This window comes from Nymphalis io, chromosome 6 (genome assembly GCF_905147045.1).
Source record: "Nymphalis io chromosome 6, ilAglIoxx1.1, whole genome shotgun sequence".
NCBI classification, from domain to species: Eukaryota; Metazoa; Arthropoda; class Insecta; order Lepidoptera; family Nymphalidae; genus Nymphalis; species Nymphalis io.
This window is the reverse complement of record NC_065893.1, coordinates 9,725,312-9,744,560: the sequence shown is the minus strand read 5'-3', so window position 1 is coordinate 9,744,560 and position 19,249 is coordinate 9,725,312. Positions and strand designations below refer to the sequence as shown.

The 19,249-nt window shown below is 30.9% G+C and overlaps 1 protein-coding gene across 1 annotated transcript; it reads left to right on the top strand.

Annotated features, from left to right (window-relative positions):
* Positions 1 to 13,864: 13,864 nt before the first annotated feature.
* Positions 13,865 to 14,894, top strand: LOC126769034 (uncharacterized). The gene is made up of 2 exons (XM_050487572.1): positions 13,865 to 13,966; positions 14,147 to 14,894. The coding sequence occupies exons 1-2, from the start codon at positions 13,920 to 13,922 to the stop codon at positions 14,736 to 14,738; spliced, it is 639 nt and encodes a 212-aa protein (XP_050343529.1). The 5' UTR covers positions 13,865 to 13,919; the 3' UTR covers positions 14,739 to 14,894.
* Positions 14,895 to 19,249: the final 4,355 nt, after the last annotated feature.

Genomic DNA, 19,249 nt, shown 5'->3' with positions numbered 1-19,249 from the left:
GTATCGTATTCATATCTATAAATCGTATTTTTCTGCTTTCGAAATGCAATTGATGCATATTTAATTTTCAGTTTTAAGAGCCTTATTGTACTATGACTAAATATTATATAGATATGAATAATTATATTACAGTAGAATTGCTTTAAGAGGAATTGTTAGTTTTAATTTTTCTTGTACAGTTTATTGAAGAAAAAATATTCATAAGATAATATAATTTTTGCAACCGATTAATTCAAATTAATCAATTGAAGATTAAGGGAACAAAGAACAAATAATTCAAAATAAAATATAAAAGCGATTTGGTTAGGTGGTGGCACGCTTGCAATGCAACATGAATAAGCACTCATTTTACCCCACACCTGTAAAATTGGGAATCGATTTTCTGCGAATGAAAGGATAGAAATTCTCATTTTATTTTCATGTCTCTTAAATTAGTATCGATGAATCTATTTTAACTGCTATATTCAAAAACGACTTGAAATAAAAGTACTTTGTTTAAAATTATTAGTTTATTTTATGCTTTTTTATAATCTTCTCATAATATGAAATTATTTTTAAATTCAACTTAAACCTACGCTTCAGGCGTATTGATATTAATAAATAGCTCGTTATGATAATTGATATCATTGATGTTTCAAACGGATTGATATTCGAATTTCGCTTTTTAAATTGAAACAAGCTGTAAATAAAATTAATGAATTTTGTAGTTAATACATCTTTTGAATTCAGTCGTTTTGTTTCATACATACATATATTAATTTGCTTTTCGTTTAATAATTATGCTTTTTAAGTTTTTTTGATCTTCGACGGTTTTTTAATATGTAATTTCAATCAAAAAAAAAATCGCCTGTAAATATCTCGGTGCTGGGGTTTAAGCCCTACTCTTTTTTTGAGATGACTTGCAATTTACTTCACCACACTGCTTCAATGCGGATTGGTGGATACACATATAAACAGATTTACATCCGACACATACAGTGTTATAACGATGTATTTCTCCGGCGTCCAGCGTGAGATGAACTATAAGGATAAATTAACATAATAGGCACATGAAAATTAATGGTGTTTTCCTGGGTTTGAACTTACAACCATTGGACATTTGATATTTAGTAAATTAATTATTGAATATAATTCACGTTTTCTTGAATTTTACAATATGGTGCAGTATGACCTCTTTTTACCGATTTTAAGTGTTTAAAACTAGTTTCGAGCTTGGCGGGTAAATGAAAATGAAGGAGGACTTGCTTTAGGAGCAGCATGCATTGGACCAGCGTGATGAAAAAATACAACATTATAGATAAACTTTACTATAAGATATCGACTTAACAAGTCGACTCCAACAAAATTGAAGCACAGGCGGTTCGTTCACAGATAAAAATAATTTTACTATTTTTAGTTTCTTACTCAGATTTTTCATTTTTCCCACGTCAATTTTGTGTTCATTACGATGTTCATTATTGACGAGAAAAATACATCCAGGGAAGATCTGAGCGGTCCGGACAAGACTCGATAATGCCTACCTTCTTTTTCATTTCATTGCTTCATCACTTTAAAAATAATTTTATATTCTTTATTTTTTCTATTCGAATATAAATCAGCTTAATTTAAGTCGAGAAAATTTCATTTATAAAGAAATGCTTAAAACGTCATTTCTGAATGTATGATATGTTATTTATTTCTAAATGTTTGCTTTATAAACTTGGCTTGGCTTTTTGAAGAATAAATATATTTATGGGACAAAGTGTGTTTACGTTAAGAGGTTCTGAGCTTATACTCGAAATAAAGTAATATACTATAAATAATAAAGATAAAATAATAATAAAATGTATACACTCAGAAGTTTCACTAGAAATACTTAAAATTTATAGACGCTAGATTCTTAAATGATGACATCCAAAAACCGAACTTCACCACCATCTCCAACTCCATATAAAAGCTTCGATGGGCTTTAATATTAATTAGTTATAATTATTTTTGTGTAAACACTTTCTTTTCTGGAAAGACTCCTTTATTACATATAAACTTAAAAAAGTAAAACCTAAATACACATGCAAGATCGTTAGAACCGTTTCCGAGATACACAAATACATGTGCTTACACAAGAATTGCTCATTTAATATTATAAGATAATTTAATAATACATAATATTATAAATAAGCTTTTGATACTGGTAGCTTATCCTGTATACATTGTAGGTTTCATTCAATAATAAACTTTATATTATGTTAATATCTAGATAAATCGTATTAAATTTTATCGGAAAGGAATAAGTCTTGAGTTTATCTTGGGTCAAATACTATGAAGTGGAAAATCGAAAAAGATTGCATGTAAATTAAATCGAGCGTAAAATTATCTTTGTCTCCGGTAGAGATTATTAAAAGGAAATCATTCAAGATTAAGAGGCAAGAAGGTGAAGTGATTAAAATAGGTAAACTCACAACTTAATTTTGGTGCTGAGTGGTGAATGGAAACATCAAGATGAATTCTGTGTATATCGGAAGAAAATCTGCTCCATGTGTTACGTCTTTTCTCGGCCCTTCCGCAACTTTTACTTTGACGGACCACTTAAAGTATTCGTGACTTCCTCGCAGGCGTGACAGGAATACGATATTAATAAAGCAGTAAATTTCTGAATTATTTTAAAGTAACATTAATTTACGATAAGGTTTTAACTGTTATACAGTAGTAGTTAGTTAAATAAATGTTTATTTAGCTATGGGTTGCGTTTGATTGAATTTTGTTTGCCGAGTTCTTTTTATTTGTTTCGATATCACAAACAAATCGTTGTTTGTGTATATTAAGCTCACAAATAAAAAGCAATCATTAATGAAATTAAAGGAGAATGATCAAAATATGTGACATTTGCTTCCGATTTCGTCGTATAATTAATTATATTGCATAAATTAATTTGAATTTTATAATTAACTTTACTCCATTACCATTATTTCTACTACCCAAAATAAAATAAGTATGTAAGTATGTTTTTTCTTCATGCGTAGTTTTCGTCGTCGTCTTATGTCCGGTTACAATATCCAAAAAACGATTCGTTTGTCGTATGGATGATATAATTGTCTACAAGGCGTAATTCAAAAGCAAGTAAATTAAGAGAAAAAACATTGCATAAACTCATAATACAATTTTTACCAATCCTTAGAATAAAATTAAGATGTATCGCATTATTTTGATTCGATATTTAATCGCTTGTTTTTCGGAGATTCGTGCCCAGAAAAATCGTGCCAAGTAACTGCTTATAATTATATTTGCAAAATGTCTCTCGGAGCAAACAACCACTGCTTGCATGGCTTGCTAGTATAACGATTTGATATTCGTAAATAGTCGCTGAACGAACGCTCCGATTTATCGTTCAAAAAGAGATGAGTTGTTAAATTATTCAGATAGGAGAATTTTAAACATTAATATTTAATGATATTTTAAAATTGCATGCACTCTTCTGAATAAATTTCACCATTGAAATTGATGACTCTTATGTATTTCTATATTTAGATTGCAATTAGAAAATTAAATTAAGAGAACCATTTAGTTGAATACATTTATAAAAATATGAATATGTAAGAGAGTTATCCAAAAAAGATTATTAATATAATATCCGTGCCTCGGAAAGCACGTAAAGCGGTTGGTGCTGCGCCTGAACTCCTTCCGGTCGTGTTGGATTGCCGTCCGATCGGGTTATGAGAGTTAGGGAATAGAGAGTGCACCTGTGTTTGGTCACACTATAAAATATTCTGCGCAGTTGGCTAATCTCTCTTGAGATTGGCCGCCGTGACCGAAATCGGTTCCGGAGGACATTATTATTATATTATTTTACAGTTGTTAACTTAATACGTTTATCATACTCAGTTGCCATGACTAAAATTAGGAAATGTCACGTATTTTGAACAGTAACAGTAACAGCCTGTAAATGTTATACAGTACTGCTGGGCTAAGGCCTCCTCTCCCTCTTTTTTTGAGGAGAAGGTTTGGAGCTTATTTCACCACGCTGTTCCAGTGCGGGTTGGTGGAATACACATGTGGTAGAATTTCGATGAAATTAGACACATGCAGGTTTCCTCACGATGTTTTCCTTCACCGAAAAGCACGAGATGAATTATAAACAGAATTTAAGCATATGTAAATTCAGAGGTGCTTGCCCGGGTTTGAACCCACGTTCATCGGTTAAGATTCACGCGTTCTTACCACTGGGCCATCTCGACGTATTTTGAAACGTTTATTTTTTTTAATTTATGAAACTTTTTCTTAATTAAAATTAGTTATAGCCGATAAAAGGTATAATATATCAAATTCAACGTTTTAGAGATCAATTTTCCAATTAAATCAAATTTTCCTTTGTCTTCAAAACCAGCAGCTATTCCGGTGATATGTCAAATTATTTAATGAAATCGCTGGATAGGACGATTAATTTTATTTCAAATTAAGAAGTACGTAACGAATAATCAACTTTGGGCTAATATTGTTTTATAGTATTTATATATAGATATCTGATTGGTTGGTTGGCCAGCTTATGAGGCTGCAGTTCTCGATGTCCCGAGGTTCCAATCCTGGGTCGTGCCAATAAAACTGATTGGTTTTTTTTCAAAGAATTCATAGTAGCAGTCCGATGTTGGAAGTGTCTACATTGTCTAGCCTCATAAAGCCATTGGTCTCGCACCCTGAACACGCGCGATCGTGTCGAAGTGCATCGGTGTTTGCGCATTTACTTGATATCTGAATAATATCTAATGAATATCATAATATGTTATACATTCATGTATACAAAAGTTATTTTCTGTGCTTCCTAAGGCTGGCTGGTAGAGAATGATTTTAGCATTAAGCTCTACTTTTGTACAATAATGTTTTCTGTTGTGCTATAAACTATAAAATAAGTATACTTCATTTCAAAATTATATTAACCTCGTATAATGTATGTTACGCCTAACAGCTGCTTAATACTGATTGTATTTTTTTTTAAATATAATAAGGTTATATGTAAAACCTATTAAATTATCCAGTGTGGGGTGATCGTGTTTTCCCCATGTACATAGAATCAGTAAGTCTATTAACAATATCATGGGGCTTAATACTAAAAATATATATATATACTGTTTCCGTTGGTAGCGTTTGACGATTTATAAGTACTTGTAAAAGTCTATTTAAATAAAAAATATTTTTATTTTGTTTAATCTTTAGTAAAGGGAAACTCGTGAAGAAAGTTTCCAGCTTATTCCACAAATAATTTGGTTCAAAAAAACAGCTCCATTATTCACAAGTTTTCTTACGATATTTTCTTTTACCACCGAAAACAAGATGAATCAAGCATGTAGAAAGCTTCGTTTATGATACACGTGGACTAACCATTGCACCATCTCGTCTCTTTACATATTGTAAACAATGTAAATATTTACTGGATTTAAAGTTAAAAACATTAATAAAAAATATAAAGTTTCTCTATGGTCTCGTGTGTTTTGCTTTTTTAATCTGTATCTGGAGTTGAAAATGAGGAAGCTCTTTGTTTCAATCACAGGGTAAGACTTTAATGACCGTTGAGTATTTCAAACGGCTTAATTTGGTAGACTTTAGCTATGCTTTTAATTTTGAAATGAAAAATTATAATATTTCTTTTAAGTTTCGTAGTTTTATATTTTTTGGTTTATCTAAGATTATCATTATAACATAAAAGTAATGAAACCTTTATGTTATTATTAATAAAATATTACTTTATTGTGGTAATATATATATATATATATATATATATATATATATATATATATATATATATATATATATATATTTGAGTTTTAGCTTGAAATGAAATTAGAAATCTGAATGTAAAATATATGTACTTTTTTTAAATATCTTCAACACCAAATCAGATATTTTATATGACGAATAAATAACTTAATATATAATTAATATTAATCTATTTTATACATTTGAAGAAACATCATGTCGATACCACATACGATAGGACGATAATACGTATTAAATCGTAAGACTCCTTTTGCATGTTTCGAAGAGATAATAAGCAAGAAAAAAAAAAACAATCCTTACAATTCTATACCTTGGTCTTAAGTAGTTTAGTACTTGGTGGAGGGCTATGTGGACGTTTGTCTAGTAGTAGGTACCACCCACGATATCCTAACGCAAAACAGCAGTACTTAGTTTAGTTGTGTTAATTTTTGAAGTGTGAGTGAGTCAGTGTGCAAGGGACATAATATATTAGTCCCCAAGATTGGTTGCGCATTGGTGATGTAAGTGATGTTTAATATTTCTTACAGTGCAAATATCTATGGGGGTCGGTGACCATTTGTCATTAGGTGGACGTTTTTGCCCGTCCACCTAGCTTTTCTAAAAAACTGAACATTTTATGTTGGATTTGTTTTTCAAAATGTATTCTATTTAATAATTGGTAAGTATTTCTGTTTTGTTTTTAAATATGTTGGCAGACTTGCAAATCCGCCAACTGGTTGGAGACCATATATTAACCAACACTGAAACTGCCCGCGCCCACTACCTTGAAAACAAAATGTTATGTCTCTTATGCTTGTAGTTCGACACTATTTCTGTTGCACATCAATGATCTGCTGATGCACTCTATCCGTGGGTACGCAGATGACTGCACAGTTGTCGACGACCATAAGCACATACGCACGAGCTAGTGAGGCCCAAATCCAGGCTCAGAGAGAGGCCATGGTTGAGCGCCTGAGCGTGACCCATAAGGCAGTGTCCGATTGGGGTGATGTCAATTTGGTCATGTTCAATGCACAGTTACACTAGCTCTCTCACCCTTTAAGCCGGAAAACAACAATACTGCCTATTGTTGTTTGTACTGTAGAATATATGATGAGTAGGTGGTATCTGCCCAGATCAAGCCTTGATATTACCATGTTTACAAGGCAAAAAGTCAAAATGTTTAACTGTATACTAGCCAGACATAACTTACCCTCGTTTATTACGTCGCTGGAAACGTGTTTTAAATATCCTTTACGAAAAGGTATTTCGATATTTTTATAGGATTTGCTATAAATTATAAAATAAGCGATTTAATTCTAATTCAAACTAATTTATTAATTTTTTAATATGACATTGTAATTATATTATTAATAACCGTTTTCTTTTAGGTTTTAGGCAGGCGGACGAGCAAATGGGACACCTGATGGTAAGTGGTCGCCATCCCATAGACATTGGCGATGTAAAAAACAATACACATTCCTTACATTGCCAATGCGCTACCAACCTTGAGAACTGATATGTTATGTTTCTTTTGCGTGTAGTTTAGGCTCACTCACCATTCAAACCGGAACGCAACAATACTAAGTATTGCTGCTAAGTGGCAGAATATCTCCTGAGTGGATGGTACCCACCCTAAAGGTACTGACCCTGCACAAAGCCCTACCAGGTTTTTAGTCTGTGTATTATGTATTTATAGCATTATATATAAATATTAAGAAATCAAAATATACTTCATCCTAGAAGGTTATTACAAGCACTCTTAAATAGATATGTTATATAAATTTATTTACCTGCATCGCAGATAAAGCTTATGTAAAGTTTCATGATGATCGATTGAATAGTTAATATCTGAAAGCATAACAAATTCACTCACGCGCTTATAATATAAGTTCGAAAGTTAGGATATAATCTTCTTTGTGTTACGTAATATGTCGTATCGTATTAATGTTATTTTTACTTAATTTTTATATAACAAAGTTTTAAATATATTAATCGGCGAAGTTACAATATATTCGGAATTTTATTATAGAATCGAATAAATTAGTATATATTGTATAATAAAAAAAATTTACATAACCGTAAAACACCTATTTATGCATGTTTTCTCGATCTGTCGAAAGTATTTGATTTGGTTGCCTATGATATCCTTTGGACAAAGCTGGAACAAACACAAATACCACCAGAGGTTACTAGAAATTTAAAACATTGGTATAGCAATCAAATTAACAATGTCAAATGGGATGGAGCGCTATCTCGATCATATAGTTTGGAATGTGGGGTAAGGCAAGGAGGGCTAAGCTCACCTACGCTCTTCAATCTTTATATTAACAAGCTCATTGATATACTCAGTAACCAGCGTGTTGGTTGCCATATTGATGGAGTTAACGTCAATAATATCAGTTACGCTGATTATATGGTTTTGCTTAGCGCATCAGTTTGTGGTCTAAGAAAACTATTAGCAACTTGTGAAGGCTATGCCAAAACACATGGACTTATATATAATGTAAAAAAAGCATGATAATGATATTTGAAAGTGGTAATAAATGTCCAAAAATAATACCTTCGGTAAAAATTAATAATCTGAGCTTGACTCAAGTTTTCCAATTTAAATACCTTGGACATATACTAACTACCAATCTCAAGGATGATAATGACATTGAAAGGGAGAGGAGAGCATTGTCAATAAAAGCTAACATGATTGTCAAAAGATTTGGGCGTGCTTCAAGGGCTGTAAAAAAAACATTATTCCGCGCTTACTGTACCTCTTTTTATACTTGTAGTTTGTGGGCTAATTATTCATTAAAATCATACAATGCTCTTCGTGTCCAGTACAATAATGCTTAGATTGCTGATGGGTTTGCCTCGCTTCTGTAGTGCTTCAGGGATGTTCGCTGAATTTAATATAGACTGTTTTTACGCATTAATGCGAAAAAAGTGTGCATCCTTGGTTCACAGGGTCCGGGACAGCTCAAACAAAATTATAATCATGGTAGCTAACAGACTAGACTGTATATTTATAAACCGCTGTTGTAAAGTTTCGGCTGCACCAGTAAATTATATAAGTAGTAAATAGTAGTGTTTATTTTATTTTTTGTAATTTTGTATATGAGTCTTGTTACTTAAATAAATACATTATTATTATTATTATTATTATTATAGTAATCTAAATAGGTAGTAAGGATGTATAGACTTTACGGAGTCGAAAACTTAGCATTATATGCTTATTATCATTTCTTGTGTATCTATAGTTATAGGTACATGAAAATGATCAGAGATTAAAATTTATCAAATGTATTAGTTTTGAATCTGTTACTTTAGAGTTTGAGAAAATATTTAGATGTATTTGTTTGTTATATACAGTGGCGGATTTTTTTGATGACTGGGGCGCCGGCACTTTAAATTTAAGGAAAAAGACGTGTTACCTACATAGTCAACTAGCGGATCACATGCGGCTTTACCCGCGTCATAATCATAAATCTAGTTAAACGGGATAAGAAGCCCAAATAATGTTGATTATGTCATATTTTAACAGTGATAAAGCGTAAAGAAGTAACAAATATTCACTTCGCACATGACGTTTTGTATGATATGAGTTTGATATAATAATATTATTCTTGTAATTAAATAAAAATGGATTTTCTGAATTATTGTCCTGCCTTCTTATATACTATGTTAGGTTTAGTATTTCCATTTGCTAGAACAACGGTATAATTTGCATGGCATACACGTGAACATGTTATATATAGTTGCCCAGCAGGAAGTAATAGAAAAAAATTACAACCCTTCTAATCTTATTTATATAAAGTTAAAACAATCCTTTTAATACAAACTTAAATAAATTTATGCAAGCTAACTATTAATGAAAATTGAAAATTAAAACATTACCTTATAACTAAAGAAAAAAGATGTACCTTGAAATACTTCTTATAATTAGTAATTTAGTAATTTAGTTATTTTAATTTGCAATTTTTAGAAGTTTTAAGGTTTATTCTGGACAAACAGACACAGACAAAAATAAAAAATGATTGTTTATACTGTGTAATACAGTTCATTAAATGCTTATGTTCAAGATACTAACCCGTAATCACGCTATCAAGCGGTCCAGGTAGAGGTAAATAAGCCGGAAACTGCACTTTACCAGCAATACTTCACTTTTTAGCTAAGTTTTGTATAAAGATACGATTTTCATGTACCTTCCTAGGAGATATTTATCTCTGGGGGTACTCCGTATTTTGGGAACCCCCTCTAGGAATAGAGGTCAACCGTCGGGGCGTCACGATAGGATGCCCAAGCGATCCCGTGACGCCTCCTCGAAAAAAGAAGATGTTTATATATTTGGATATTGTGTATTTTGCAATTCACTATTTGCACCCCGAAATATGCATATATATATATGTTTATCAGTAAATTTCAAACAGATAAGATCACTTTTAACACTAATATTTTCACCCCATTTATCCTGTTTGGTATCTCAAACTTTGTTTGGATTGCCAAAAATGACTACATACATATGCATTTATTTTTGCTTAGGAGCTTTAATATTGAATTTCATTCTTCAAACTTAAAAATGACAGACTTCCTGTAAAAACTTTTAACCCTATTTCACTCTTTTGGGCTATAGGTTTTCAAAAACCCTGATATATATATTTATTTATTTCTAACCAGAAGCTTGTATATAAAATTTCATGCTTATTACATCAAAAATAACGGACTCCCCATATAAACTTCTAACCCCTATTTCACCCTTACAGAGGATAGATTTTCAAAAACACTGATATATATATTTATTTATTTCTAACCAGAAGCATGCACGAAATTTCATGCTTCTAACTTTGAAAACGACGGATTTCCATACAAAGGTTCATCCCTTATTTGACCCCTTTAAGGGTGGAATTTCCAAAAATCTGTTCTCAGCGCGTGTTTTTATAAAATGCATCAACTGTCAAAATTTCAAATCTTTAACGTTTAAGCTCTCAGGTTCAGCTTCAAGGTTTAGGCTTTGCGTTGATGAGTCAGTCAGGACAAGTCATTATATATATATATATATATATATATATATATATATATATATATATAGATTATTATTTATGGTTTTTTAAGAGTACGTAAAAATAATTGAGTTTTACTGATTTTATGTTAATTAGGTATGTTTTTCAAGTCAAATCAAAACCCCCTGATCATAGGGTGAATACTCTTTGGTTATATATCCTAATCAAATAAACGAGTTAAATAACATTGTACGCATAAGATACATTAAGAAAAATATATATAACTTTTAAGCCCTCTAATTTTTTTGAATCAATTAATACTTAATTTCTGAAAGGAACCTCAAAGGTAATATTTTATTGTTAAATAAAATACAACTAATTTTAAAAGTAATGGAACTATGGAGCCTTCTAATTTTTAAGTTTTCATAATGAAGTTTCTTTACCAAAGGTATAGTGATGAAAGTAAAACATATATATTTGTAAATAATTCCTTGAATACTAACTCAAGCAAAGAACTAAAATAAATGTAAAGCGAGAAAGTTATTCTGGCCTGAATAAACAGAGTCTTATACGATATGAGAGGAATTTTGTAATTACGAAGAGACTTGGAAGAGATGGTAAAATGTAACACAGATAACATAGGTGTTTCGCGTTATTTGTAATGTGACTGCTTTTGTTACTTGAGGGAAACTTAGGCTACCATCACACTAGGCAGTTTCCTTATATGGTCTATATAATGGCAGCCATCCAAGCATAAAAGAAAAAAAAACTATAATATGGGGTTCATTGCTAAGGATCACCATATTCTTAAGAAGATTATTCCCTTTTTTTCTGGTCGATTTATCTGTCGTCGAAATCCCCGCCTTTATATAAATCTATGCATTTTATTTGGGATTAAATGTTGGCACAACTGTTCTTTAGCCAGTTATCTTATTGTGACAGGTCCCTTATGATTGTGTTGAATATTTTTGTTATTTTAGAAAAATAAAAATATAAATGATTTTATAATTCATGTTATTTATTTCTTATATAAATTATCATTTTACACAGTTAATCATAGTGCTTTTACTTAATATATTTATATTTGTTTTAGCTACGTTATCCTTTTTAGTTAAGCATAAAAAATTAAACAAGATCAATATTTTATTAAATCAAAAATATACTTTAAGTAAATGGGCTCTTAAAAGGCAGTTTTGAATCTACATTGTACAAGATAAATTGAAAGTAAGCACCGACTGAGAATTCAGCGCGAGAACACTCCGCAAGAAACTCAGTAGATATTCTTTTTCATCAATTATATGTATATATTTATTATATACAATAAAATTTAAATAGCCAAAATGAAAATCAACGAATTTTTTTTTTTTATAGAATAGGAAGGTGGACGAGCATATGGGCCACCTGATGGTAAGTGGTCCCTGTCCCTTAGACATTGGCCATGTAAGAAATGTCAACCATCGCTTACATAGCCAATGCGCCACCAACCTTGGGAACTAAGATTTTATGTCCCTTGTGCCTGTAATTACACTGGCTCACTCACCCTAACCTAACCGGAACACAACAATATCAAGTATTGCTGTTTTGCGGTAGAATATCTGATGAGTGGGTGGTACCTACCCAGACGAGCTTGCACAAAGCCAAAACCACTATGTATGGTATATTATTATATAGTTTTATATAGCGAGTCATAAGGTCATTCGATTTATATTTAATTGGATCTGAATTTTTAACTTAAAATCGAAAAAATAAAAGGTGTTCAGTTTTTGTGTCAATTTAGTATATTAAGAACCAGCCCAGGTTTAGGAATTAGGTGGTGTTATACTTATAATTACACTCTCGTGTCTCCGATAGGATCTGAAACCACAGATCCTATTCAGATTCTTAACCTTTGATTATTAATTTTGTTTTATAATATAAAATATAAAATTTCAAGCACATAAGGCACGACTAGTCTTTAATATTTGACTCCATAGCCCAAATTCGGTTAAGACGTAATTATACTTATATATTAACAGTGCATATTATATGACAAAGTCTTCGTGCAGCGTCTGTCTGAACGCGATAAACTCGAAAACTACTAAACGGATTGTCATACGGTTTTTACCAAATTGGTGAGGAAGGTTAAGTGCATAATTAATTATGTTTTTTTTTTTTTTTGTAAAATGGCTGAAATATGATTGTTGAAGATGTCAGAAATGTTATTAACTTATTGTTAAAAAAAAAACTATAAGTGAGCGTAAACAATAAAGTATAACATCATTGGAATGAAATACAAACAGTTTAATTGGAAATGTCTATCTAATCAGGATGCCTCGCTACTGTGTGTACATTTAATTTAAACATGAAATGCTACTAGGTTTCGTTAATGGAAATTGTCGTTCGAATACGCTGATATTGAATCAACAGGTATCTAGAGTAAGAATGAAGTTAATTAAACGCATGTATTAAAACAACTGTGAACCTGATGACTTAAATAAACATAATTATTGACGAATTTATAGAATCATTCAATAGTTTATCGACAATTTTATTGTTTAGAAGAAAGAAATTCTATAAAGAAGAAAGAAAAAATAACCTTGGAACAGCCAGTAAACTTCGGTTATTATAATAATAAGTTCAAGAAATATAAAGTTAATAATAAGTTCAAGATAAAAAGTTAAAAATAAGTTCAAGAACTTATTGGAAAGTTTAAACATTATGAGAGGTCATGTTAATATAGCTAACACGTGTTTGTATAGGCACGATCACGATCTTATTGCGTATTTGTTATCTTAATGTTATTTATAAGTAAAACACGCTATGATTGACCTTTGATAAAGATTAGTATTTGCTGCGTTGACTGACGTCTTTGCGAATCGACTCTTATTTGATAACATTTTAACCACACAATATAACAATTTTTTTTAAAAACATTATTCATTTTTTTATATAATTAATTTTGTATTTAAAATATTGTACTTTTAGCTTTAGCATTTCATTTATGAAAAGTTAAATTAATATTAAAATATTAATATTATGCGACGGACGTCCAAACACTCGTTGAATTATTTGATATTAAATAGTAAGGGACAACGGCAGCGCTGTATGCGTCGTATATTGCTTTCTCAGCGCATTTTATTAGCATGCTCAATTGATAACCTGCACCAATAATATATAGGGAGACGGCAGTGCTTACTATTTCTCAGTTTATTTTTGATTAATCAGATGACACAGACATTATTCACCAAGCATTTTATTTGTATCAAACTGAGGTGAGTCTTACTACACGCCATTATACTACACAAGATTGTAATAATCCATTTTTTTAAATAAATATCATATAGGGTAATACTTTAAATTTTTAATCTATATTCATATCGAAAATTATAACAATTCTTTTACTCAACATCTCATTCCTCAGTATCATTCAAATACCTATTTATATTTTACAGATACAAAATGTTTCATCCAAAGTTAGTGGTCTTGATTCTTTCAAGTTCAGTATTATCTTGCCTAGCAGGAGATATAGTGATAACTGCGAAAGAGGACCATTGTAGAACATTTACTTCGTGTTCCTCGTGTATATCACAGAACATTTGCACATGGTGTGTCACTAAAAGTTTATGTACGAAACAACTTTGCGGCAACGACAACGTAATATATCCGTCGCAAATTCCTGCTCTTATGTCTGGACCAGACTTTTGCCCTCGAGTTGCAGAAAAGAAAGAACTAACATTTGCAAGCGGTCAAAAAGATATCATAACTGTAAAAATAACACAAATATATCTTTATATGGCGTTCACACCTTGGAAGTGCGAGATTGATTTAAACGGCGAAGATATTGTACTGCCGGCGGTGTTGATTGGGGATACTGTTTTCTGCGAGTCATTTGAAATGACAAACAAATCGGAGAACCCATATGTTGAAGGTAATGTAAAGGTTTTATGGAATTACAATAAGGCTTTCGACGGATCACTACCTTTTAAAGTTTGCCGATGCGATTTGGAGCCGAATTGTGTCGCTTGTAAGAACGGTGAAAAATAGAGGATTGTACAGCGACTAAAGAAATAAAACGATTTGTGAACAGAGCTGCCTTCATTGAAAAAAGTTTTTCACAGAAACGAAAAGAGAGCAACGGAACAATACGTTAAAGTAATACTTTATTCTTGTGAAATTGAGATTAAATATTATTTGTATACATTTTCGTGTTCTTTTTTTAAATATAGTTTAGACTAGCTGTGCCTGCAGTTTCACCCGCGTATCACTTAAAAAAACTCTTAGAGCTTATTATAATATTTCAGTATATATACAACATTTTTAGTTTTATTTTCGTAGGATATTAGTATTTATTAAAGAAAATAAATACGTATGAGTACTTTCAAACAACCTACTCAACTACCCGTTGTAATATGTCAAAACTATAAAAAGTAATAAAAACTGTCAAGCACGAGATGAATTATAAACACAAATTAAATACATTAAAATTCAATGGTGCAGGCAAGCACCACTGAATGGGTTTGAACTCACGATCATCGGTAAAGATTTACGCGTTCTAACCACTAGGCCATCTCTCTGCCAGCATAAGCTGAACCCTATTTAATATTATTGATCGAATAGATCTGTGTTCAACTTACATTGGTAGTTCTAAGTCTCTGAAACTGTCCATTTTTTAACTTTGTTTTGTTTCTATAAACTTTCAATCATCATCATTTAATATAATATTTCAGCCAATTCTACTGAACTTTTTTAGCAATTTTAGCGAATAAATGTTAAACGTGATTCTTTTAATTGACATAACTCTATTATTTATGAACCGATTGAAATAAAACAAATACTAAATATTAAATAAAGTTTGGCCATAATACATTGGTGAAAATCACACTCAAATCCGTTAAACCGTTTCTAAGATTATCTTGCACAAACGCACAGACAAAAATTCTAACAAACATTGTTTTGGGTTCTGTTGCGTTGATAACGGCCCGCGGTAATCGTTTTACCGATATATCTTCAATGTACAGACAGCTATCAGTTACAGATTTATTATGTATATTGATAGTAACAACTTAATTTAAATTTAATATTTAACAATTTAATATTTTAAGTAAACTTACTAAGTAACGGTTTCGCAGTTTTATTGTAATTAGCTTTTATTATAAACAAAACAAAAAATCAAATGTCTATCTATGTAATTTACTGGTGGTAGGGCTTTGTGCAAAGCCCGTTTGGGTAGGTACCATCCACTCATCAGATATGCTATCGCAAAACAGCTGTTCAAGATCGAAATACATTATGCCTAATATTATTTAGTTTATCTTCTCGCCAATAGATGGCGTTAGATGTATTTTACATCGCGCTATAAGAATGTTTTTTCAAAGTAGTAATTAAGTTTTTTAAATTCATGATGAGTGAGAGCAGTTACACTATCTGACCAACATTAGATACTCGGTGGTTTTATTTTGAAGTCACAGTACCAATACTACCGGGTAACTCCAAACAGTTGGTCCAGTTGAGCCGGAGAAGATAGGGTTTTTTGTAAGCGGTGAAGCCACTTCTCCTGCGTCTCTGCAGTGGATTGCTGCAGTAAGGAAACACGTACGAAGTACTTGTTATTGTTGTGTTCCGGTTTGAAGGGTGAGTGAGCTAGTGTAATTACAGGCACAAGGGACATAACATCTTAGTAGCGCATTGGCGATGTAAGCAATGGTTAACATTTCTTACAATGCCAATGTTGGTGACCACTTACCATATGCTCGTCCGCCAACCTATACTATAAAAAAAGTTATTTAAATAAAAACTAAATAACTTCTTGTAAGTGTAACTAACCACAAAAAACCTTCCAATATGCATATATAGTGCGTCTTTAACAAATCGCTAGAGTCTTCAATATCGCAAAACAGACACAACCATCAACGACGTCGGCCCTCACGCATAGCACCGCGCGGCGCGCGCTCACTCGTCGTAACTTTAAACTATTTGTCCAAATGACATAGTGTAAAAGACAAAGTTTGTTTACTTTAAATATTAGAAGTGCTAATACAAAATATGCATTTTGGAAATAAATATCAAATTTGATTGTATTTTATAATAATAATAATAAAATCATTTATTTCGTCTAAACAGGTTTCATAAATACAAGACAATAAATAGTAAAACGACAAAAATTACAATAATAATATTTTACAGATTTTACATATTATAAATTAGATTAAATTAATTCGAATTAAATTATAATACCAAATAAATTAAAATTAATTAAATAAAAATAAAATTTGAATTTAATCAAATCAATTCAAATTCAAACTAATCGATTACATTAAATTATAATAAATTAGATTAAATCAAATAAAATAAAATAAAAAATAACTTTAAATCAAACTATGTCATTTTCGATTCACTATTTTAGCGATAATGAAATACACATAAAAGATAAATATATGCTGTCGCGGACTTTTTTTAGAACTATTTAACAGATACATTTCCACAATACATAATGTATAGTTCGTAATAATAATTCGTATAACTCTTACGATTTTTGCAGCGCACGCCAGAATGGCTTGCAGATAGGAGATTTTTTTCCGACTTACGTGACACTTATTCTTATATTTTGGCCAATTTAATCAATGTATAAACTATAGCCTATGTATGTTATTCTGATGTATGAGCTATATTATTGTAAAGTTTCATAAAAATTCATTAAGTGGTTTTTACGTGAAAGAGTAAAAAACATCCATACAAACTTTCGCGTTTACATGTATATTGTATTTATACATGTATATAGAAGATAGAAGATTTATGTTGAATTAGCTAGATTTGAATAGCATAAATCAGTTCTTTAAAATACAAAAAAAAAGCAAAATACACAAGGCTCTAATTATAATTAAATATATTTGTACAAAGCTGGAGAACAGTAGGTATGTGTAGTTTCTTACTATACTCTGACACTTCACGAAATAAAGAAGATTGTACAAATAAGGTTATGTTTTCGAGAAATTCCGTTTTTAATCTCGTGCTTAACGATAAAAGAAAACAGCGTGAGGATCTCACATCTATTGGAAGAAATTCCTACACAGGGACATTCATGAAAAAGGCTTCAAATTTATACGTTTGCCGAGCATAGAGACATATACGAGCTGTTGCTTTAGGGTTTTATTTATCACCAGTTTCATCTAAAAATTGTTTTTATTAAAAATTCCTTAAAAAACACATTTGCCTTATTTTAATAATTATTTGAAAAAAAAAATTACTGCGAATATAAAAAGACGGCTTCGTATTCGAAATTAAAGCTTGAAGTTGATTATTGATTTTTTAGTTAGATTTTGTTCAAGAAAGTTAAGTTTAGGTTTTATAAAGTTGAATTAAGCAAGGATCCATTCCGATTGCGTTATATAGTGAAGTTGCAATGACAGGAAAATTGAAAAATGATTATAGTTCACATGCTGTCTACTATTCTAAACTCGTGTTTTTCGTGAAACATATCAACCATGTGAACGCCATATTATCGGCTCAGTAGTTTGAAGCTGTCATGTTGTCAAACAAAATAACAGGAAAGTTGGATATTGTAGGATATCAGCGTCTATATACATTGAAAAGGCATTAGTTGTGTACAATAAACACACGTAATAAATATCTGTAAAAATCCATAACGAAAAATAAAATAACTTTATTTATTTTTAATTTATTTTCAAAGAATATTGATTTCGGCTGACTAAGTTAGGTTTTGTACAACGATGTATTAATATACTTATATGAGCATGTTACAAGCAGTTTTGACTATGAAATGTATCGTTATGTATAATTTTGAAATACTTCGCAACACTGTAATGATAATTGCCTATTGATATTAATTTAGGTGAAAAAAATGCAAAATATAGTTGCATATTTATTATATTAACGATCGAAATTAAAAGTACAATAATAATAAAAATGACCTTATTTTGTCATTTGTTTTCTCAAAGTTTCGGTAAAACGGACAATTACTTGCCTTTTTAACATTAAGACAATGTAATCTTAAGCATTATTTTACTAATAGACCCAGTAGCAGAGATTAAATTTTTAATGAAGCAACGGCGCTCACTTTGAGTCCAGTTTAATTTGATCTGGAAGCGAACGCTGCCACAATACACCGCTTTATCACAAAAGAGTCCGCGTAAATCCAGCCAACTCCCTTATTTCAATTAACAAATGTCAGAGACAATAATTTTTCTTGCAAGTTTTATGAATAATGCTTAGTACGATAGCAATGTGATATAAATTCATAATTATTTTAAGTACGTGAATTATTCTTTTAATTTTGTTGGCATGTTTAGTTAAAAATAGCACTTGGCCCGCGGCTTTGCGCGCATCATAATTAAAAATCCAGTTAAACGGGATGAAATGGTCAAACTATGTCAATTTTAGCTGTGATAAATTGAAGCGTGAAGAAAAACTAATATTCACAACACACAAAACCTTTCGTATTAATGATATTAGTGCGATTATTATTATTCTAGTAAATAAAGTTAAATACTGAAATATTGTATTTCTATTTGTTATATAGTTAACATATAGTTAGTCTG